General features: G+C 38.1%; 3 protein-coding genes across 4 annotated transcripts; 1 reads left to right on the top strand and 2 right to left on the bottom strand.

The window, feature by feature from the left end:
* The first annotated feature begins 3,270 nt into the window (after positions 1–3,270).
* LOC109196947 (uncharacterized) lies at positions 3,271–5,430 on the top strand. The gene is made up of 4 exons (XM_019351606.2): positions 3,271–3,522; positions 3,577–3,808; positions 3,953–4,235; positions 4,363–5,430. The coding sequence occupies exons 1-4, from the start codon at positions 3,417–3,419 to the stop codon at positions 5,032–5,034; spliced, it is 1,293 nt and encodes a 430-aa protein (XP_019207151.1). The 5' UTR covers positions 3,271–3,416; the 3' UTR covers positions 5,035–5,430.
* A 6,260-nt stretch (positions 5,431–11,690) lies between these two features.
* On the bottom strand, positions 11,691–15,699 carry LOC100703957 (interferon-induced protein 44). 2 transcript variants are annotated; one of them, XM_019351611.2, is made up of 9 exons: positions 15,584–15,699; positions 15,352–15,399; positions 14,967–14,987; positions 14,153–14,186; positions 13,188–13,383; positions 12,811–12,963; positions 12,543–12,714; positions 12,347–12,447; positions 11,691–12,149 (listed from the first exon to the last, which is right to left on the bottom strand). In XM_019351611.2, the coding sequence occupies exons 2-9, from the start codon at positions 15,377–15,379 to the stop codon at positions 11,982–11,984; spliced, it is 873 nt and encodes a 290-aa protein (XP_019207156.1). In that variant the 5' UTR covers positions 15,380–15,399; positions 15,584–15,699; the 3' UTR covers positions 11,691–11,981. The 2 variants fall into 2 exon arrangements, with proteins under 2 accessions (XP_019207156.1, XP_019207157.1); XM_019351612.2 differs by lacking the exons at positions 14,967–14,987; positions 15,352–15,399; positions 15,584–15,699 and adding an exon at positions 14,280–14,927.
* Positions 15,700–18,995: 3,296 nt separating this feature from the next.
* On the bottom strand, positions 18,996–24,050 carry LOC100702876 (interferon-induced protein 44-like). Its single transcript, XM_003440976.5, has 9 exons — positions 23,918–24,050; positions 23,712–23,747; positions 23,342–23,374; positions 22,503–22,536; positions 20,525–20,720; positions 20,132–20,284; positions 19,880–20,051; positions 19,680–19,780; positions 18,996–19,516 (listed from the first exon to the last, which is right to left on the bottom strand). Exons 2-9 carry the CDS (start codon positions 23,725–23,727, stop codon positions 19,337–19,339), a joined length of 885 nt encoding a protein of 294 aa, XP_003441024.2. The 5' UTR covers positions 23,728–23,747; positions 23,918–24,050; the 3' UTR covers positions 18,996–19,336.
* Between the last annotated feature and the right edge of the window lie 581 nt (positions 24,051–24,631).

Below are 24,631 nucleotides of genomic sequence, written 5' to 3'. Positions count from 1 at the left end.
TGTCCTGGTTGCTCTTGAAGCTTGTTTTTCACGGTCAGAGTTGGGTGGAGGTGAAGCTCTGGAAAACTTATCAAAATCTGGCCCTGGATATTATGGAGGGTCAGGAGTGACAAAATGAATGAATTAAATACACCATTAAATAATGAATTAAATGTGACAATAATTAATTAAAATTGGAATTCAAATGATTTAAATGCCCATTCATTTAAATCATTTAACTGCACACCTAGTGCTGGTCATTAGCTGCTAGCTAACTGGCTAAGAGTGTCATGGGTCTGTAGCTCTGTCCAAAACTAAATTTGTTTTAGAGAACAAATTTAGTTTTAAAGTAAGTTACAGGGCTTTTCCTGCCTTTCTGGAGGACTTATATTTCAAACAACAGTCAAACAAACTGAATCCTCATAAATACATTATTTTATATTTATTACTTTTTAATTTTAATTACTTTATTATTATAGCACTAGGAATAAATAATAAGGGAAGTATTCTGTATCAGCACCATGATGCAAACTTGTGGGCATAGTATAAACAGTATTCAGGAGAAGATATAAAACGTCTCTGTATGTGAATGTGTATGTGTGTGTGTATATGCGTGTTTTATGTGTATAGATTTTTTAATTATTACTCAGCATATAACATTGTCCAGACATGCTCTGTAAGGACATGACGAGGAAACAGTGACAAAAGGAGCTGTGTGAGGCAGTGGATCCCTCACCAGCTGGAATAAAAAGAGCACAGGTAACAATAACACATGTACCAGTTGTTGCATTGCAGAGGTTGTCCGAAAGTCTCCTTATATTTCAGTCGCGTCGCTATAAGTGCAATGGTAATTGCTGCCGATAAGTTCCACTTTGTTCTCACTGTTTGCTACGGTGATGACGTCACATGCTTTTACGACGGTCCTGCCGTATCATGAGTCCGAGGAGCACTAGGCATGTTTTTCTCCATGAGTGCGATCATAGCGATCGCCAGCCGTGTGTGTTCCTGCGCAAATGTGAGTCAAAATCCCTCCAGTTCTACGAGTCCATTTCCACTTACAGCACAGGTTGTACTTTGACGTTAATTACACCCTTAAGGGGTTTATGCTAGGACATTTATTGAGATTGGTAGAGGCATGTGACTTACCACTGTAGCCTTTGTCGCGGGTTGGATCTGTGCACCGCAGTTGGGTTATTTTGCCACTAGAGGGCGCTGAAGACCATGTAATTGCTGACCTTTCCTAATTTGGGGGCATCAGGTCTTTTCTGTTGCCTGAGATATGCAGATATTCTTGTCTCCTGCCTGTTCAAAATGGGATTGTGGGACTTCCTTATGTCAGAGCATTCAGCTGATTATTTGTGTTACAGTTCATTATACTGGTGTGATGTTGGGAAGTGATGATTGTTATATTTGACATGTGATAATTGTTTCTCCTTGTTTCTTGTTATTCAGAACCACACACACGTCCGCCCCTCCCACACTTGTTAAGTATGCCTACTGCTGTACAGTTGAGCTGCTGTTAACTTCCATTAAAGTATATCCGGACATCACTCTCTGTGCCCCACTCTCTGACCAGAGTTTAAGTCCTGAGGGAGCTATCATCCCAGCATCCCAGAGATAATTCTCTAACAGAGGTATTCAAGTATAAAAACAATGATAAACACAATGTTTTGGTTCTATAACATTTCTCTATCATTACTTTATTATGGATTAGGTGCAAGAGTTGTTAAGTTTGGATAATTAAATAATAGATTAATGCAATAGCAAATTGTGCATTGTTCTCAGATGGACAGCAAGTGGAGAGTGATAGATGAGATGAGGAGATGGACGGAGGAAGAGAGGCAAACAGTTATTCACAGGCAGAGCCCAGTTTATTTCTCACAGTTTTGTTGCCTTATGGTTCCAAGCGCTGTCACCAATCTTTGCATTTTATTATTATCTCATAGCACTTGTTTAATCAGCTCCCATCTCTTCTATGTACCTTTTACAGTCTACAGTCCCAGATCAACACAGCCCTGACCTCCAGCACTATCAGCAGCAGGACGAGCAGCAACCCCTCAACAGCAATATTGTACCCCATCAGGTAAAACTTAGGCTACGTTTGCTTTGCATTGTCCCTACCTGATGACAGTGATATAGTATGATGTGATTCCATATTAGATCTTTGATGAATGTGTGTTGTTGTTATTCAGCCTGGTTCTATGTGCCCCTTTTTAACTTTGAGCACCAGCACCTTTAAACATCACTGCACGGCCATGTCAATCTGCTATATTACATATAATGGGATAATTGAAATAACACAAACAGAAATGAATAAATAAACAGAACAAAAGAAAACATGATCTATTAAACAATATTTAATAGAGCTGATCTTGAAAAAGCAAAATGTCATTCAGATCAAAATACTGATTGCAAAAGCTGGCAGACAGGACACAACTTAAAAAAAAGAAAGAAATTGTTATAAGTAGGAAATAGTTTAAAAAGAAAACAATTAAACAACTCTTTGAATAATTCAGGTCAATAACAGAATAAAATACAATCTCAAACATGGGACAGAAGCAAAAAAAATAAAAAATAAAAAATGACATGAACAGAGAATCATAGCTGAATTGGATGAAATCTCTAATTTCTGGATCAATACTGCCCTCTAGTGGACCAAGGAACACACTCAAATGAGGCTCTGACACGTGGGTTGACATATATAGTTGTTTGCAAAGACAGGTGTATGTAATACAGCAGTAATTACAACACTTTCTGGTAAACATTAGCTCTACACAATACCAAAGATCAAATCAACTCATTAACTGAAATATAGTGTATGACGCTTTTAATGCTTTTATGCTCTTTACTGCTACAATGCTGCTACTCTTGCACTGGCAATAGTAACAAAGAGCATGGCTGATTTATTTATTTTTTTTTTTTACTGTTTCATATAATTTATTCTTTCTGTTCCGGTCATGTCTCAAAAATAAAAGAGATGACAAACTGAGAAGAGTTTGGCTGTTGCTGGTGAAAAACACAAACCCATGTCTTGTGAAATAGATTTATTTCATCATTACAGTTTTTCTCGATTGCTTAAACACTATAACCAGGCCTCTAAACTAAAATTTCAAAACCATAAACGCTATTGGTCAAAAAGCTCACCCATTTCCCTGAACTATAAACACTATTCCCTGCTTTGACACATGACTCAAATTTGGTGAACTGGTACTGCAAAACTCTACACACAAATCCCTACATTTTACAGTGCTCACACCATGTAGTCATGTAGAAAGCACTAGCATGCAATAATGTTAACTTAAGTCAGCACAGCTTGAGCCCAATTAGCACACAATTAACCAGGTGGAAACACTAGGAGTCAAAATTTAGCACACACCAATCAGAACCTGCGATGGATAGATAAAAGGGCCAAAGTCAGCTCATTCAGGTTTGAAACAATGGATCCAAAGAGATGCAAAGGAAGAGGACGTGGTGGAGAAAGAGGACGTGGTGAAGGAGGAGGACGTGGTGGAGAAAGAGGACGTGGTGAAAGAGGAGGACGTGGTGGAGAAAGAGGACGTGGTGAAGGAGGAGGACGTGGTGGAGAAAGAGGACATGGTGGAAGAGGAGGAGGAGGTGGTGAAGGAGGTGGAGGTGGAGAACGACGGCGACAAGGAAGGGGAAGAGCAAGGGCACGAAGACAGTCAGTCTCGGATGAAATTCGAGCCACTTTAGTTGACCATGTCCTTGTCCATGGGATGACTATGAGGGAGGCTGGGCAACGAGTACAACCAAATTTGAGTCGCTTCACTGTTGCCTCCATCATCAGAACCTTCAGGGCGGAAAACAGGTAGGTGTACTTGCAGTAAGACTGCTTTGTACAGTAACGTTTAAGTTACTGAATTTATGTGTCTTGAGTTTCAGTATGTTTCCATTATTTTCCTGTAAAATGAATGTGTGACAGTTACAGTAATGAGTGCTTCTATTTTTGTAGGACACAGAGACGACCACCTGGTGGAGGCAGGTTAAGGCTTTTGTCGGAGGAGCAAGAGAGGGAACTTGTAAACATGGTAATTGCAAATAATGTAATCCGCCTGCAAGAGATTCAAAGGAGAGTGATTGAGGATGATCATCTTTTTCGAGGCATAAATGCCATCAGCCTCTCCACAATTGACCGCATCCTCCGAAAGAATCAATTCCGGATGAAACAGGCATACCGAGTCCCTTTCGAACGAAACTCTGACAGAGTGAAAAACCAACGTGTGGAATATGTTCAGGTATGAGTTTTGATACTGTATAAGGTATTGTGTACCATCACAGCATGGCAGTTTATGCTGCCATTTCAGCACTCTTGAACTTTGGTTCAGGGTACCGATTGACTCTACTGTGTTATGTGTTTTGCAGAGAATCTTTGAGATTGAAGGACGGCCTGTTCCCCATGAAATGATCTTTGTGGATGAGGCAGGTTTTAACCTGACCAAAAGAAGGAAAAGGGGGAGGAACATAATTGGCCATCGGGCTATTGTAAATGTCCCTGGTCAGCGTGGGGGGAATGTCACTATGTGCGCAGCCATCAGCCAACGAGGGGTACTCCACCGCCATGCCGTACTAGGACCCTATAACACTATGCTTCTCCTTGCTTTTCTTGATGGTTTAAGACAACATATGTTCCAGCTGGACTACAGGGAACCAGCACAGCCAGAGCAGCCTCACTACGTTGTTGTGTGGGATAACGTCAGCTTCCATCGCGCTGCTCTGGTTCGTGACTGGTTTACCAATAACCCAAGGTTTTCTAATATCTTTCTGCCTGCATACTCCCCCTTTCTAAACCCGATAGAGGAGTTATTTTCGGCATGGCGGTGGAAAGTGTATGACCGAGAACCTTATGTCCGTGTTCACCTCCTTCAGGCCATGGAAGAGGCCTGCCTAGACATATCAGTAGATGCATGCCAGGGGTGGATCAGGCATGCAAGAGGATTTTACCCCCGCTGCCTGGCTGGGGCCAATATAGCCTGTGATGTGGATGAGATTCTCTGGCCTGACCCAGACCAAAGACAAGATGCTGTGGTGGGATAATGTTTCTGGTGTGTGTTGTACTGTATAGTACATGAATGACAATGTGCCACTGTACATACATTGGTTGCGTCTTTTGTGTTTATCATGTGACAAGGGTTTTGAAGGGGAGAACCATAAGCAACCTAATTGTTTTGGAACTATTGTTTTGAATTAATTGTACCAGTGTGCAAAACTCTGTTGTAGTGTGTGTGTTTTTGAGGGCTTGTGTTTGATGTCTGAGGGCAAAGTTCGGTTTTTCAGCAGGAGTGAATAGTTTTGGGTGTAGAGCTTCATTTTGACCTGGAAATAGGATGTTTGGGGAATTGAGTGAGATGTTATGGATTTGTGTTTACTGTTGTGCGGATATGAGGCGTAGTTTCAAGAAATGTGTTTTAGCAATCGAGAAAAACTGTAATATTTGTTGTAACAAGTGAAATTGCCCCGCTCACCCCCCACACACTGACATGCGTCCTTTCCCAGCAGGCTTTGAGGCAGAAACCACAGCCGCCTTCGTCTGTGACACAGCCATCACAGTGCAGCTCAATTTCATCGGGCAACCACATCCTGAGGAAACAGGGAGGCTTAAGATTTTCAGCAGCAGCCAGTCAGATCACAGAACACAAACCTCCACAGAATGACAGCTAATCTTTTACACTACAGAAAAATGTGTCAACTTTTACACTAAGATAAACTAGGCAGATCATAATATTGTTTTTTTTTGTTAATCATATTCATTCAATTGTTGGACGCTGATGTGTCTGCAAAGGTAAAAATTATGTGACATATTTTTTTTTTCTGTCCTGTTTGGTACTTTAGCAATCAGAAATACTGTCTGAAGGCCAAGAAAGATGCCCAACTGATAGCGTGGCTGAATTTAAACACAAAGCTGAGAAGGTAAAGTTACTAGTTTCATGAATAATAGTCCGACTCTAACTGAAAGCCAGACAAGCTGCAGCATCTGATTAAGTTCTCAACTGCCAAGGCAAGGAGGGGGCAAAATACTCTGATTGGTTGATGCTTACATTCCTAATGGTCCCTGTGGTGATCATGCTCAGCCCATGCAGATAATGCATGGGCTGACAGGAGGGCTTTTTAGCAATTCAATATTGTAGTTTCATTTTACATGTTAAGCGCAATCTATCCATCCTCTTCTGCTTTTCCAACTCAGGGTCACAGGGCAACAGGAGCCTATCCCAGCTGTCATAGGATGGAAGGCAGGATACACCCTGGACAGGTCACCAGGTAATTGCGGAGCTAACAAGTGTCATTAAGGATGGCTTTATGAAATAAATGTGACTTAAAAGCATGCTGTATGCATTCTGATTATTTGTTGTGAATGTTAGAAAGATGGGAGATCTGCTGAAATATCATTACTGCCACACAGTCTGGTCAGTCTTCATTATTTTAAATAAACAGATTTAATTACAGCTCGGGAAACAAGAAATCAACTCAACAGATCACAGTCACCACCCCCAAAATCATCACACCTCCACTGACCCTCCATCTGTGTATGTGTGTCTTTTTAGCTTTTGATCTTTTCTCTTTTCCAAAATTATGATTCACTGTGTTAATGCACTGATTCACAGAGGACAGTCTTACAATGATTTATATGAGCTAGAAGCAGACAGCAGGTTACAGGCACATTTTGAACATACAGTAAATACCAAAAAGTACATGTATTGATTTTCTGTGAAGTTTTTTTGGATTTAATTTGCGAAAAAAATAAATAAACAAAATAAGAACAAGATAAAATCAGTACAATAAAGGTTCAGTGAATCTACATTGTTATCTGTCTCAATCTCTGTGTGGTAGTTCTTCACGAGGAAGATGCAGTTCAGTGGAAAACCCAGGTTCACGTTAATTGTTTTCATCTAAGTTTAAACAATATTACATTTTAAAAACTGAAACTGTATTGTTGCACTAGTGACATAATCATAAATTACTTATTGAGTTATTTGTACTGATTCCAGCTGAGGTTTCTGTACAGATATACTGAAATGTACAGCTGAATTACAGACGTTACATTCATGTGTAAACTGTCTACAAATGCATGAAAGTTACTTCCTGGAACATACCAGCTGATTCAAGTGCTTGCTCTTGTAGGCGTTCTTTATGTCTTTTTTGACTTCAGGACAGGCTTCATCAATTTTAGTCATGAGAGCTATTTGTGGGATCCCTGCCAATACAGGAACCAATGCAATCATTTTATCTCGTGTTTTTCGAGTATTTGAAATCGTGACATCATACATCCTCTTCGAACAACAACTTCTTTCACCTTTGTCTGATTATGCTCACTGTGTCGGCTGGAATGACTAAAACCAGTATGTGGACTTTGTCATCTAAAGTGGGAGAACTGATGTTGTTAGGATCCATTTCAAACAAGGGACATTTCGGATTGAACTGGGGAAAAAAGGAAAATCGGTTAAACTTTTTGCACGATACAGTGTCTGTATCACAGACTGTGTACAAACATCTGAATGAAGACACCGTGTAACCTTCTTTGACATGTCCACTAATGGCAAGTTTGATGTCTTCTACATGAATTCCTTTCTCAGCGCCCCTCTCAAGCCCCATGGTGTCAGTGAAGACAAAAGGGTAAAAAGTTTCTGGATTTCCTTTCTGAATTTTAAATGTCTTGTACTGTAAATAAAAAGTGTGGTGTGGTTATATTAGTGCCAGATACTAAAGATCCTAACAGTTTTCAAAATAATTTACACACTAGTTGTGCTGACTATTTTTCACTCATTTATAGTTTAATGCTTATAAAGCAGCTACCACTGCAGTGAGCTCCTGTAGTCATAGAAAAACGGAAAAAGGAAATGAGTGTGCAACTATGACAAGAATATATACATCCTCATACATACTGCAATAGTGAAACTATCACCAGAGGTTGTGTCTGCCAAAGCTCGAGTTGCGATTTTGTCTCTTAAAACACTGTCGACAGAGTTGATGAAGCTGGACTTTCCAGCACCTGGTGGTCCATGAAGCATAATTCTGAGATGTTGGACATCTTTGTGAGGCTTGTAATCTCTGACAAGCTGCAGTTCTCGCTCTCTTTCACTGTTCATTTAGAAAATTACAATAGGATTTAGTGTGTTTACACAACAGTGTTATGAAGAAACACAAAATAACACAACAAACAAACAAAACACTTGAGGGGTGTACTACAGAGACAGACTGACATCTGTTTTCTACTACCTGCAATTTCAGAAGCCTGAAATAACCAAATGTGCATTTCTGTGTCACCATGGGAAACTATGTGAATTCCACATTGTGACTCAGAAGTTTGTGCTGCTGTAACAATTTGAATGTATAATATTTAATAGCAGAGAATCACTTACACTGACATCAGAATTAGTAAAAGTGTGACACCCACAGATGGTTTTAAAGTAGAAGTGAATGAACATTAAACATAAGTTACCACAATGATCAAACAGGTCAAACACAAAATAACACAAAAAACAAACAAAAGACCTGAGGGGTGTACTGCCAGGCCAGACGGACATAGTCCGGCTTGATAATACCTAGAAAACAGAGTCAAAGAAAATGAGCATCTTGATGGTGGTTATTATTGATAACTCAGGCTTTCTGCTTCAGTGTGTGATGTTACGTAAAAGGCTCATTTGACATGTCACATAACTCACTGGCCTGATTGTCAGAGACATAAGAGGAAAATGTGATGGTGATCTATAAAGATTATAAGTTATAAAATTATAAGTATAACAGCAAGAGGCAAGTGAGAAGTGGTAGCAGAAAATGATTAATCTTGTGAATTCATAATTTCAGACATTTACTTTAGCACTCAGTGCACACTCAGCACTGTGATTTATTGCCAACAAGACAGCTGCACATTGGTGAGGTTTAAATCTTTCTACTGATAGATTTACACATTTTATAATCTGCTATGACACTGACATCAAATGGCAAGCATGAGTCAATAATGTAAGTCACATCAAAGTTCTAGAACACAAAGAAGGAAACATGCCTGTAACACTAACGTCCATGGTATGTTCATTTCTTTTACCTCGAAAACTATAAAGTGAACATGTTAATTGTGTGAATCACAACAGAAGGAAATTGATTTAAATTTATTATACATTATTATGTGTTGGTTTAATCTTAACATTTAAACAATTTTGTATCATATTTTTAATTTCTTACAGGGAGGTGAAGGGGGAGGTGGAGTACCTGCAATTAAAATATGACAATGTAGCAACATGTTAGTAACACCTTTTCCTATTCAGTATTACTTTATATATAATTTATTTCCTTATGTTAAATGAAATGTTACCACTTTCCATGTTCAGATCCAAAGTACATGATGGTATCTTTTCCATTATAAAATCAAATCATCATAAAAACAAATCTGCTTACCCCAAACAGATTTTATATTTTTCCAAACAAAGCTCATGTTTTTTGTACCAACTATGTGTTAGTAATTTAGAAGACAAATTATATTGTTTATGAATAGGACTAAAGGCAGGAAGGTGTCCCTTTATAACTAAAAATGTTAATGTCGGGTTGCAAATTTTGAAACCAATATGATAACCTATTAAAATCAAATCACTCAAAGAGATCCTCTGGAATAGGAGTAGAATTCTTAAAACAGGATTTATTAAACAGTGTCATATGAACAGCAAACAGTACAGCTAGTTCTTCTGATTCACTGCAAAGCACATTTGCGCATGACACATCACTAGTGAAGATGGACAGAGCCCCAGGCGCATCCTCAGCAGGGCCAAGTTTATTTAACCCTATGTTAGGACTTGTCACCACAGGCCATAACACGATCAGAGGTTACTTATTGATCCTAAATACTACATTTCAAACAGTATGGATCAGCAGGTGCTCATACAAGTGGCACAGACCTTATTAATATAATTATAGATAATATCTGACCTAAATATATGGGTCTTGTGATTTGAACATGTAGGTTAAATGCTTAACACAGAGATTCCAATATATAAAACACTCCGGTGTAGGTGTATGTTGTGTATACGAGTATATATGATTGCATAGTATATATGATTATAGTATATGGTATATATGTATATATATGTCATAGAAAAATCCCCAACATTAATAGCACCTCTAGATTTCTATCATAGTTTATAATATAGCACGTGTATTTTGGTAATAGCCTATTTATTTCAGTATAATGGTGTCCTCGGAAAGTCCACACGAGGCCAGATTTCAGAGATCACCTGGGCGTTATCTGTGATACTCCGAAAGTATAAGTTATCCAAGTTAACCTGAGGTAACCAAGTCAGACAGTTCTTTTGTAATGAAAATGTAAACAATTATATCGCCGGTAAGTTACTGCAGTGCCAGTTGTTTAATTCACACCACCTTATGCAGTAACCATGGTAACCACGGACACGGAGCAGCTGGATCAATGCAGGTCAGACTCTGGGAAGTATCCCTCATGTCTCCTTGTGTCACGGCACTGGGTCAGCGACCCATTGGTTTGTGTTTGTGTTTCATTTATATTCCTTGATTATTGCTATTCATGGTTTTGAGTTCTCTTGATGATTTTCTGTTCATGTTATATTTGTTGTTCCTGCTTTTAGTTAAAGTCACTGTATCTTCCCTGTGTTCCATGTGTCATATTCATTCTGCCTGTGTCTCAGTGTCAAGTCTGCATCTTTGTGAATTGTCTCATGTTTCCTGTTTTACTTTGAAAGTCCGTGTCCTGTCAGTGTATTGAGTTTTGCTTCCCCTTGGTCTCATCATGTTTGATTACTCCCAGCTGTGCTCTCCTCCTGTGCCTCATTTCCCTCGTTATCCCTCTGTGTACTGAAGCCCTGTGTCTTCCTGTTTGTTGTCACTTCTTCCGCAGTTGCTGTGTAAGCGCCTTGTTTTATACCCACGTCATGTTATGTCTCGCCTAGCCATTCGTAGTTTAGCGCAAGATTCTTAGTTCTAACTCATTTTATGTTTGTTTCCTTTTAGTGTTCATGTAGTTAGTGTTAGCATGTATTTTCCAACAATAAAGCTGCTGCCTTTCGTTAATTATTCTGTCTCCAAGTCCAGTATTTGGATCCTAACCAAGCCTGCCACACACCTCACTTTGTCTTTCCCTGATGAGCATCAGTAATAAAGTCATAGGCACAACTTTATTTAACTTCCTCATGTTGGCTAAAAGCTATTTTACAGATATGATCTTAAAACAGGACACAGACACTGTAATTGCTGACCTGATATCAAATGTGTACGTAGACTGAGCCCATCTTTGACGTTTGTTTTTATATCCACTCTTTCCTCTCAAACTTTTAAACAGCAGCGAGCAATACTTATACACTGTTTATTCCTACAATGTTGTTACTCTCACACTGACAGTAGTAACAAAGTATCAGCATGGCTGAATTTACTCTAAATGGAAATAATTAAACAAAAAGCTGAGAAGGAAAACTTACTAGTTTCATGAATAGTAGTCCGACTGTGACTAGAAGCCAGATGATCTGTACCATCTGATTAAGCTCTCAAATGCATAGCCAAGGGGGGGACTAAGCACATATACAAGAACTGATTTGGACTTATATATCTAACTGGATGCTTGTATGGGATGAAAACCTAAGTAATTATATATATATGTTCATCGATTCTCTACCACTTATCCAACTTAAATTACAGTTCTGGAAACAAGAAATCACTGATTCACAGAGGAGAGTCTTACATCAAGGGTTAAAATGATTTATTTGAGTTACACGGCAGAGAGCAGTTTACAAGCATATATGTGTCATTCTTCATGCAGTTACCATTTTGAATATACCGTAAATAGCAAAAAGTACATGTGCTGATTTTCCTTGAAGTTTATTTGGATTTAATTTGCTAAAGAAAATAAGTTTCTTTTCACACACTTTTTGTGTGACTGTGACTGTAACGATGGCAAACGAAACATGAGCATAATCACTTGAAGAGTAACTGAACATTTTCATTTTCTATCCCCCTCACACATTGATTACACGTCAGGATTGTACGTCATTCAGGTGGTCCTCTCCATAGTCAATGATCTTTTTCAGTACACTCAGTATCAGTGAATCCACATCGTTATTCGTATCAGTTTCTTTGTGGTAGTTCTTCACGAGGAAGATGCAGTTCAGTAGAATACCCAGGTCCACGTTCACTTTGTACATCTAAGTTTAAACAATATTACATTTAAAAAACTGTAACTGTATTGTTGCACTAGTGACATAATTATAAATTACTTATTCAAATATTTGTACTCATTATAGCTGAGGTTTCTGTACAAATATACTGAAATGTACAGCTGAATTACAGATGTTACATTCATGTGTAAACTCATGAAAGTTATGAAAGTCCTGGAACATACCAGCTGATTCAAGTGCTTGCTCCTGTAGGTGTTCTTTATGTCTTTTTTGACTTCAGGACAGGCTTCATCAATTTTAGTGATAACAGCTATTTGTGGGATCCCTGCCAATACAGGAACCAATGCAAGCATTTTATCTCATGTTTTTCTAGTATTTGAGATCGTGACATCATACATGTAGAGCAACATCTGCTCTCACCTTTGTCACGAGCATGTAGTCTGACTTCTTTCAGCTTCCTCCAAGTTTCATCATTGATTATGCTCACTGTGTCGGCTGGAATAATGACAACCAGAACATGGACTTTGTCATCTAACGTAGGAGAACTGTTGTAGTTAGGATCCGATTCACGCAAGAGAGCTGTGGGTTTGAACTGGGGAAAAAAAAAGCAAAATCACTTAAACCTTTTTGCATGATACAGTTTCTGTATCACAGACTGTGTACAAGCATCTGGATGAAGGCATCATACCGTGTAACCTTCTTTGACATGTCCACTAATGGCAAGTTTGATGTCTTCTACATGAATTCCTTTCTCAGCGCCCCTCTCAAGCCCCATGGTGTCAGTGAAGACAAAAGGGTAAAAAGTTTCTGGATTTCCTTTCTGAATTTTAAATGTCTTGTACTGTAAATAAAAAGTGTGGTGTGGTTATATTAGTGCCAGATACTAAAGATCCTAACAGTTTTCAAAATAATTTACACACTAGTTATGCTGTCTATTTTTCACTCGTTTATAGTTTAATGCTTATAAAGCAGCTACCACTGCAGTAAGCTCCTGTAGTCATAGAAAAACGGAAAAAGGAAATGAGTGTGCAACTATGATAAGGATATATACATCCTCATACATACTGCAATGGTGAAACTGTCACCAGAGGTTGCATCTGCCAAAGCTCGAGTTGCGATTTTGCCTCTTAAAGTACTGTCGACAGAGTTGATGAAGCTGGACTTTCCAGCACCTGGTGGTCCATGAAGCATAATTCTGAGATGCTGGACATCTTTGTGAGGCTTGTAATCTCTGACAAGCTGCAGTTCTCGCTCTCTTTCACTGTTCATTTAGAAAATTACAATAGGATTTAGTGTGTTTACACAACAGTGTTATGAAGAAACACAAAATAACACAACAAACAAACAAAACACTTGAGGGGTGTACTACTGAGACAGACTGACATCTGTTTTCTACTACCTGCAATTTCAGAAGCCTGAAATAACCAAATATGCATTTCTGTGTCACCATGGGAAACTATGTGAATTCCACATTGTGACTCAGAAGTTTGTGCTGCTGTAACAATTTGAATGTATAATATTTAATAGCAGAGAATCACTTACACTGACATCAGAATTACTAAAAGTGTGACACCCACAGATGGTTTTAACCTCCTAGGACCTGGCGTCCACATATGTGGACATCACATTTTGGGTTATTTAGACCAAAATACTAAATTTTCCCTCTACAAGGGCATTATACTGCTACTGTCCTATCAAAATTTTAAATGAATATCCTTATATGTGGCTCTCATTTTTCTTAGAAACAAAAATCAGGTAAAAAAAAATCTGGTAATTCTTTGTTTTTACATTCATCAGGTCCCAATCAGCCCAAATAGCAGAAAGAAATTAAAAATTCATGCCATAAAAGAGTTCGGGTTTTAGGAGGTTAAAATAAAATTGAACGAACATTGAGCATAAGTTACCACAATGATCAAACAGGTCAAAAGACATTGATTTTGTGATATAAAATTGTGACACAGGTGAAATTAAATGGTTAATCTTATTAATTCTAGTACACCTCTCTAAGGAACCACACTCTTAATACTCACCCCCATGGTATGCTCCTCTCTTCTACCTCTAACACTGTAAAGTGAAAATGTAAATTGTATGAGTCACACTGTAAGGGCAACGTTATAAATTAATTACGCATCATTATGTATTAAGGCTGTTACACACTGAACGTGTTGCTTTTTTGAGGATAATTCCTCCTCAATAAACAGGCTGTGAAAACTAAAAATGAAGCCGACGTCAAACGATGACGAGCTGAGAAAAGTAGGAAACGAAGAAAACAGCAGCAGGGAGAATTTAACGGTTGGATCCAGGAAATGAAACTGTGTGTTTGTACATAGTTCAGGATGTCAGTGGGGCAATTTGAGGCGAGGCAGGAAAATGATTTCAGAAAGTAGCTGTGTGTCTACAGATAGTATGACATGACTATTTCCGTTTGATTGTTCAGTAGGAGTGCCATGTGCGTTAAGAGTGCGCTCGTTGTCTAACACAGTGGCCTGGTTGGTCAGATCTTTTTATTCGGATATGAAAAAAAGATCTGACCAAAAATCGATGTTGGTTCGCAAAAACAAATAAATACATAAATTCCATCATTTACTCGGTATTTCAGTAAAGTTGCTCTGCCTGTAACCAATCCCTCCAAAGTTCCAGTCCACAAATTTTGTTTACACTTCCTGGAATTCTGCTGCTCAAACTGTCAGTGTGAACAGCTGCATTAGCTGCACTAACAGATGAGTCCGAAAAATTCTTTTAGACCAGAAAATATTTGCGCAGATTTTACATGTCCGGTGTGTAAAAGCCTCAAGTTTTGTCCTCAGGACTAAATAATTTTGTATTATTTTTTAAATATCTTACAAGAAGGTGGTAAGCGATTACCTGCAATTGAAATATGACAAAGTAAAAACATGTTAGCAACACTTTATATATTCAGTTCAGTTATATTGGATTTTCCAGTCAAATGACATGTTTGCCACTTTCAAATCAAAGGACATTATGGTAACTGTTCTGTTGTAAAATAATTTTGCAAACATCTATAACAAATTCAGATCAAGATCACTCGAGTCTGCAGCATTTCCTGATTTCAAAACTGTTCAGTCAAGTCAAGCCAGTTTTATTTGTGTAGTCAATATTACATGTTAAACCCCTGAAGGCTTCACAAATATGACAATATAGGGCAAATCAAAAGAGAAGGACGAAGAAAACCACAAACAATGAATATGAAATGAAAAAAACTGCTTACCCGAAAAGATTTTTTTAATTTTCTCCATGTTTTTTTGTCATCAACTATCTGTGAATTTAACAAGCAGAAAAGACAGTAAATTAAAAAATAGTAAACCCTTTAAATTCTTCTAGAAATTAAATTCTTTTAACTTGACACATCGGAACCAAATGTGAGATGACTCAATCCAGTCAATTTAATAATTTAATAACTGGATTTCCTGCATTGGATTATTAACACAATGTCACCATACCTGAATGTCCAACTGTGCTGTGAAGTTGTCATGTCTTGGTTGTTGTTCACACTGATGTAGATCATGTATGACTTTGGATTTATAAATGTCCTTTCACTTTCTCTTTGGTTCATGTGACCTCTATTATTCTCTCTGATGCCAGTCTAATCTAGTTGTAGCTGCATAGCTTCTTAATGTGTATGTGCCACTTACACCTATTTCTTAAAATTAAAAACTTGCTTCTGTCATAATCCTGGGTTTTGTAACCAGCATTTTAAGTTTTAGCCTTTGTTGTTGTTTGAATATTACCTTTTTACCTCCGCTCCAGTTGTGTTTTCATTCTGATTTAGTATTAATAGTTTTCTTTGTTAGTTATTCTCAAGTTTTTCTTCTACTGTATGCTCCTGGTGTTTTTGAGAATCTTCTGTGTTTTGGTTTGGCTTTTTGTATATTAGTTTTGTTTAGTTTCCTTTAGAACTTATTATATCCTCTGTAGTTTCTCTTTATAATGTAGTTCATCAACTTGATTTTATTATTCCAAGTTACCTTCTTTTATGATCCCTTTTTGTTTCCTACTCTTGTCCCTGTATCTGTCTTGTCGCTTTGTGCCCTCTGTGAAATGCTTTCACAGTCTTGCCCCGCCTTACCTCTCTGAGCTTCTTCATCCCCACACACCCTGTTGGTCTCTCAGGTCAGCTGACCAGCTGCTCCTGGAGGTACCGAGATCCAGGAGGAAGCTCAGAGGGGACAGGGCCTTTTCTATCGTGGGTCCTAAATTATGGAATAATTTGCCCTTGCACGTTAGAGAGGCCCCTTCACTGTCCACTTTTAAATCGCGTCTTAAAACCCACTTTTATTCTTTGGCTTTTAACCTCAGTGACACTTAATTTTCTCTTGTAATGAAATTAGTTATTTAATTAATTATTTTGCTTTTATTTTATGTTGCTTTTATTTATATCTTGTGTAATTTTATTATACGGTTCCAATGTACAGCACTTTGTGTGGTTGTTTTAAAGTGCTTTATAAATAAGGGTGATGATGATGATGATGATGATGCCCTGGTTGTTTGTTTCCCTATTTAGTTGTGTCCATTGTTTTCCCATTCAGTCATATCTCCCTTCCTGTTTGCTGCATGTGTGTGTTTGTTTTAGTTCATGCTTTAATTTGATAGTGTCATGTGCTTGATATTGAGTTTTGCTTTGCCTTGCCCCGTCTAATCCTGATTTGCTCCCTGCTGTCTCATCTGTATTTATCGTGTTCCAGCATCATAGCTTTATTGGATCACATTGGTCATTTGAGGCTCAACACTGTCCTCTAGTGGACCAACGAATACTCAAGAGGCACTCTAACAGAGGGTTGACATATGGGGCTGTCTCCAAAAACAGGTGTAGATATTACAGCAGTAATTACTACAGATAACACTCTCTGGTAAACATTAGCTCTACACAATAACATACACTCACTAACTGAAATATAGTATGTGAAGCAATGCTTTTACACTCTTCGCTGTTACAATGTTGCTACTCTTGCACTGACAGTAGTAACAAAGTATCAGAACTAGAGATGGCATGATACCACTTTTTTATGTCCAATACCGATACCGATATCATAAATTTGGATATCTGCCGATACCGATATGAATCCGATATAGTGTATTTTTTAATCAATAAAACTGGTTTTAATATCTTGCTGCATTTTGTATAAGTTCATACTCAAGTTTAAATAAACAACAACACTAAAGCTATTCTGTTATACCTGTATGCAAAAAATACACTGCGCCCAAAACATTTCATAGTTCAGCAACACTGATCAATCTAATAAACTTAAACCTACTCCATCCTTCCTATTGTGGTATTTTAAAGAGTACTTAGCAGAAATATTAAGCAACCCAACTAATAGGGTTGCAAACTCCCAGCAAAAAAAAATAGGGAACCCCCCACCCTCCACCTGATGATGCTTAATCGATGTAATCAACTTTAATTTGATGCAGGGTGAAAAAAAAATGCACAGAAATAAATTATTTTTCAAGGATAATTAAATAGATTCAGCATCTTTCTTCTACAGAATTGCAGAATTCACAGATGGTACCTTCCCAAAGGAAAAAGTACTATAGCTTACTAGGGTATATTAGACTTAACAGTTACTATATACAGTAATGGACTTCTATGCATTTCACATCAGATTAAAACTTTGGGTGTAAGATTCAGATAATTATTTATTAAAAGCTAGATATTTTAAATGAGAATAAGAAAGAAAAGTATGTCTTTGTGCCCCCTTTTCCCTGTTCATGCCCTATCGGCCCCCCTGGCTAAACTTTGCTAGATCCGCCCCTGCACAGTTACCAGCCGTCAGCTACGTAGAAAAGGATCCTGGTGTAGAAAGTAATATTAAATAAATTCTAACAACAGCTTATCAAGGTTAAACGTGCTGCTGTTGTTCAGCCGCTGGTTTCCTCTTTCTGGTGCAAAGTGGGCCAAAAACAAATAAGAAAGATTGACTCACGACAGAAAAGCCGATCAGCTGATCATTAATCAGTTTCATGATTGAAGTAGCAGCAGGGGAGGGAGGGAGAGAGAGGCAGTTGCTCCATATATCGGTTGTTAAGATTAACGTGGGTATGCTTTACAAACATTCAGAGATGAACTTACACACTTGCTTTACTTCTCTCTGGGATAACTTCCTCGGAGTTGAAATGCTGGTTTGAGGCTACAAATACACACACGTGATGCATACTGCTCTGACGTGCTACGGTTATGAGCCGAGTTACACCGTGTCGCAAGTTTTGTGAGGTGCTTTTTTGATATTTAATGGATCGATTACATTTTTTATTTCTCGCCGATATCCGATCCAGTAATTTAGGTCAGTATCAGACCGATACCGATACGTAATATCAGATCGGTCCATCTCTAATCAGAACAGCTGAATTTACTCTGAATGGAAATAATTAAACACAAAGCTGAGAAGGTAAACTTACTAGCTTCATAAATAATAGTCTGACTCTGACTGCAAGTCTGACAAACTGCAACATCTGATTAAGCTCCCAATTGTATAGCAAAGGAGGGGGCAAAGGACATATACAAGTCCTGATTTGTACCTGGTTGCATGTATGGATTGATAACCTAAGTCATTAAATATCCATCCATACATCCTCTTCCGCTTATCCAGCTCAGGGTCATAGGGGTGCTGGTGCTATCCCAGCTGTAATAGGGTGGACAGCATAGTACAACATGGACAGGTCACCAGCTTATTGCAGATCTAACACGCATTATTAAGGATGGTGGAAATGTGAATTAAAAGAATATGTTGAAAATGAAAATGATGAAGTTTGAAAGGTGGGAGAGCTCCTAAAATATCATTAATTGCCAACATTACCAATGTTATGTCAGTATAATAAATATAATGAACGAATAAACACACACTCTCTGGTCAGTCGTCATTACTTTAAGTGAACAGATTTAATTACAATTCTGGAAACAAGAAATCACTTACTCAGAGAGGACAGTCTTACATCGAGACTTGAAATCAGTTATTTGAGTTACACAGGAGGCAACAGGTTACAGGTATATAGCTGTCATTTTTCATACAGTAAATAACAAAAAGTACATGTATTGGTTTTCTTTGAAGTTTATTTGGATTTAATCTGCAAAAGAACAAAAAGTTAAATAAAATAAGAACAAAACAATAATCAGTTTGATAAAGTTTCTAGTGAAATCAACTGTTTGTGTGGCTGTGATTGTAATGCCGGTGAAGCAAAATCACCCTTTTCTGTCCCCCTCACACATCATCTGGATCATTCTGGTCATTCAGGAAGTCCTCTCCATAGTCAATGACTTTTTTCAGTGCACACAGTATCAGTGAATCCATGTTGTCATTCGTCTCGATTTCTTTGTGGTAGTTCTTCACGAGGAAGATGCAGTTCAGTGGAATACCCAGGTCCACGTTCACTGTGTCCATCTAAGTTTATACAATATTACATTTAAAAAAAACCTTGAATTATTTGTACTGATTCCAGCTGAGGTTTCTCTAAAAATATACTAAAATGTACAGCTGATTTACAGATGTTGCATTCATGTGTAAACTGTCTACAAGCTCGTGAATGTTACTTCTTTGAACATACCAGCTTATTCAAGTGCTTGCTCTTGTAGGCGTTCTGTATGTCTTTTTTGACTTCAGGACAGGCTTCATCAATTCTAGTGATGACAGCTATTTGTGGGATCCCTGCCAATACAGAAACCAATGCAATCATTTTATCTCATGTTTTTCGAGTATTTGAAATTAAGACATAATAAATGCACTTAAAACAACATCTGCTCTCACCTTTGTCACGAGCTGCTAGTCTGACTTCTTTCATCTTCCTCCGGGTTTCATCATCGATTATGCTCAGTTTGTCGGCTGGAATGACTAAAACCAGAATGTGGACTTTGTCATCTAAAGTAGGAGAACTGTTGTAGTCAGGATCCGTTTCAAACAAGGGACATTTGGGGTTGAACTGGGGAAAAAAAGCAAAATCACTTAAACCTTTTTGCATGATACTGTTTAACAGATTGCGTCTGAATAAAGATGTCATACCCTGTAACCTTCTTTTACATGTCCACTCATGGCAAGTTTGATGTCTTCCACAAGAATTCCTCTCTCAGTGCCCCTCTCAAGCCCCATGGTGTCATTGAATGCAAAAGCATAAACATTTTCTGGATTTCCTTTATGAATTTTATATGTCCTGTACTGTGAATGTAAAAAATAGTGTTTATAATGTCATATACTAAAGACCCTAAACAGTTTTCTGAATAATTTACACACTAGTTGTACGGACTTTTTTCACTCTTTTTATAGTTTATTGTGTACAAAGCAGTTACCACTGCAGTGCGCTCCTGTAGTCCTAGAAAACCTCAAAGGAAATGAGTGTGTTTTCATGCAAGCCTCTAACAGCAACTATGATAAGAATAGATACATCCTCATACATACTGCATTAGTGAAACTGACACCAAAGGCTGCCGCTGCCAAAGCTCGAGCTGCGATTTTGCCTCTTAAAGTACTGTCCACAGAGTTGATGAAGCTGGACTTTCCAGCACCTGGTGGTCCATAAAGCATAATTCTGAGATGTTGGACATCTTTGTGAGGCTTGTAATCTCTGACAAGTTGCAGGTCTCGCTCTCTTTCACTGTTCATTTAGAAAATTACAATAGGATTCAGTTTACACTTACAGTTTACACAACAGTGTTATGAACACACACAAAATAATAAAACAAACAAAACACTTGAGGGGTGTACAACCAAGCCAGACTGACATAGTCAGGTTTGAATTGTCTTGTCTGATAATACCAAAAACCAGAGTCAGAGAAAATTAGCATTGTGATGGTGGCTATTATTGATAACTCGGGCTTTTTGCCAAAGTGTGTGATGCTATATAAAAGGGGCATTTGACATGTCATCTAGCTCATAGACCTGACTATTGGAGACATAAGAGCAAAAGGTGCTGTTGATCTATAATGAAAATGATTAATCTTTTGAAATCATAATTCAACACATTTCTCTGCTAACACTTTTCTTCAGTGGAGGATTAAATCTTTGTATTGATACATTTACACATTATCTGCTGCAATCTGTTCTGACATTAACATCTAATGGCAAACCTCTAAATCACATAAGCTTTGTCAAAGCTTTATTAATTTTATTGATGGATTCTCTGTGATAAATATCCAAATAAACCATACAGTGTTCTAATCTGTTTTCTGCTACAGTGGTCCCGTGCTATAACGCGGTTCACCTTTTCGTTTTTGTGCAATTTTGCATGCTTTTTTTGTTTGTTTGTTTACAACGTATTGTGTTCTGTGAACTGATTGGCTTAGACCATTGTCAATCAATCTGGTCCCGTGTGTCGTCCCAGTACAGAATGCATTCAGCTTGCCAAATTTACATAAATCTTCGATCGCTAGCAGTGTGACTCTGAAGTGCTGTACTGTATGTTTGTAAGTTTTCTCTCCAACATTGTCAACGAAATGTTTCGCACTGTCAAAGGCACCTGTGGTAGCACCCAAAAGGCAGAGTACGATGCTACCATCGCATAAAAAGTTGGACTTCTGGACAAAGGAAGGTAGAAGTTAATGTATTTTTCGGACCATAAGTCACACCAGATTATAAGGTGCGAAACAAAACAGATAAGTCAAACTTTACTCAACTCAATCTTCTTGCTTCCTCTACTTCTGTACCATTGATTCATTAATGTTGAATTCTCTCGCAGCTACTCTATTCCCATGTTCTGGACCTGAAAACAGGGTTTGATCTTTGGTTTCATTCTATAATACTGGACTTATTTTTCTATGAAGGTTTGAACTTTGAGAGTGTTTAAACAAGAGAGAAAAGTGTGAAAATGTTCATGCCTGTCTGAGAAAAGTGTATAAAATGTGTAGTGAGGGTGTAGAAAGCCTTAAAGCATCTATAATTGTAAAAAAATAAGATGAGAATTTCTGCATCACCATGTAAAAGCATGAAAATTATTATTATTGTAGTAGTTGGGGGAGTCTCCTAGTGTGTGTGAGTATAGTGGCAGACGTTTCATGCTGCTAGTGTGTCTGTTCCGAGAGAAACCATTCCGACGTAACGGGCTGGTACCGACGCATACGCATCCCCCCACATGTATGTACGGGCGGAGTAGAGCCGTGGAGACCTGGCCTGTATGGTCTTATGTTGCTAATGTCAAATAAAGGTCTTTTGTTCGATTTAACTGACTGGCCTCGAGTTATTCAGCTCCCACAACAACATGCTCGGTGGACCTGTTAGCCGCTCCTTCCTCACCAGACTGCTGTTATAACAGGTCGAAACAGATCAATTTCGTGATATAAAAATTGTGACTCTGGGATTAACACAGAGTTGGTGAAATGAAAGAGTTATTTTTTAATAATTCTAGTACACCTCTCTAAGGAACCACACCCTTAATACTCACCTCCATGGTATGCTCCTCTCGTCTTCCTCTAACACTGTAAAGTGAAATGTAAATTGTATGAGTCACACTGGAAGGGCAACGTTTTAAATTAGTCACGCATCATCATGTGTTAAGGCTGTTACACACTGAACGCGTTGCGCTTTTGAGGAAAATTCCTCCTCAATAAACGGACTGTAAAAACTAAAAATGAAGCCGACGTCAAACGATGCCGAGCTGAGAAAAGTAAGAACCTAAGAAAACAGCAGCAGGGAGAATGGTTGGATCCAGGAGCTGAAGCTGTGTGTTCGTACATAGTTCAGGATGTCAGTGGGGCAGTTTGAGGTGTTGTTGGCAGAGTTGGGACCAGATCTCAGGAGGCAGGAAATCATTTTACAGAGCCGACTGAACCAAAGCATCGTGTAACTGTGTGTCTGATGTAAATAATATCACGTGACTATTTCCATCTGGTTGTGTTTTCAGTACGAGTGCCATGTGAGTTAAGAGCTGCCAAACGCAGTGGGTTTGTTGTTCAGATCTTCTTTATTTGGATTCAAGAAATCAGAAGAATCGCTTGGTCTGAAAAAAAGAATGCAGCGATTTATTCGGGGTTTCAGTAACGTGGCTCTGCCTCTAATCAATCTCACCTTGCCCAAAGTTCAACTACTGAAAGTTTTTTTTTCTAAACTTCTTGGAGTTCTGCAGCTCAAACGGTCAGTGTGAACAGCTGCATAAAGAACAGATGAGTCCGAAAAATATTTGTAAACTAGGAAACATTTGCACAGATTTTACGCGTCCGGTGTGTAAAAGCCTCTTGTTTTGTCTTCAGGTTTGAATTTTGTATCATATTTTAAATATCTTACGAGGAGGTGAAACGGGACGTGCTGGGCGTTTAACTGCAATTAAAATATGACAATTTACAAACATGTTAGCAACACTTTATATATTCAGTTCAGTTATATTGGATTTTCCAGTCAAATGAAATGTTTGCCACTTTCAAATCAAAGGACATTATGGTAACTGTTCTGTTGTAAAATAATTTTGCAACAAATTCAGATCAAGATCACTGGAGTCTGCAGCATTTCCTCATTTCAAAACTATTTGTTAAGTCAAGCCAGTTTTATTTGTGTAGCTCAATGTTACATATTAAATCCCCGAGGGCTGAACAAACCGTGTTAAGGGCAAATCAACAAAGAAAAAGAAGGAAGAAGAAAGTCACGAATAATGACTTACACTGAAAAAGTTTCATGACTTTTTGTTACCAACTACCTGTAAATAAAACAAACGGAAAAGAAAAGTAAACTCTTTAAATTCTTCTTGAAATTAAATTATTTTAACTTGACACATCTGAACCAAATGTGAGATGACTTAATCCGCTAAATTTAATAATTTAATAACTGGATTTCCTGCATTGGATTATTAACACAATGTTACCATACCTGAATGTCCAATTTGGCTGTGAAGTTGGTGTGTCTTGGTTGTTGTTCACACTGATGTAGATGATGTATGAGTTTGGATTTTAAATTGTTGTTTCACTTTCTCTTTGGGTCATGTGACTTCTATTATTCTTTCTATCGGATGGCAGTCTACTCTAGTTGTAGCTACATAGCTTCTTAACTTGTAGGTAAAGTTAAATGATTCTGTTCACCTGCACCTTGTGTCTTTTCCCCTGATTACCTCGAGTGCATTTAAACCCTCAGTTTTCTTTAGTTCTCTGTCATGTTGTACTGTTTGTCTGCCTCAGTGATTTTGTCTCCTGTTTTTTTCAGCCACCTGGATTTGCTGCTTGCGCTGTAAAATGGTAAATGGCCTGTATTTGTATAGCACTTTACATAGTCCCTAAGGACCCCAAAGTGCTTTGCACTACATTCAGTCATTCACACAGGGTGATGGCAAGCTATATTGTAGCCACAGCTGCCCTGGGGCGCACTGACAGAGGCGAGGCTGCCGGACACTTTGTTGTATTTGATACAAATACAACAAAAACAGTTGCATTGTAGCAGCTGGAAGCAGTTGGAAACAGGATGTGCTGGGATGGTAGGGTGTGCTTGTGTAACTAAAGCGGGGTGTGACTAATCTTACATGGGACTGAGATTTAAAGATTTTTAATCACAATTTTTTTTTACATTGGTTTGTTTTTTATTTTCTTGCTA

The sequence above is a fragment of the Oreochromis niloticus genome, linkage group LG23 (assembly GCF_001858045.2).
Source record: "Oreochromis niloticus isolate F11D_XX linkage group LG23, O_niloticus_UMD_NMBU, whole genome shotgun sequence".
Classification (NCBI taxonomy): domain Eukaryota; kingdom Metazoa; phylum Chordata; class Actinopteri; order Cichliformes; family Cichlidae; genus Oreochromis; species Oreochromis niloticus.
The sequence above is the reverse complement of the archived record's forward strand: the minus strand, read 5'-3'. Positions and strand labels throughout refer to the sequence as shown.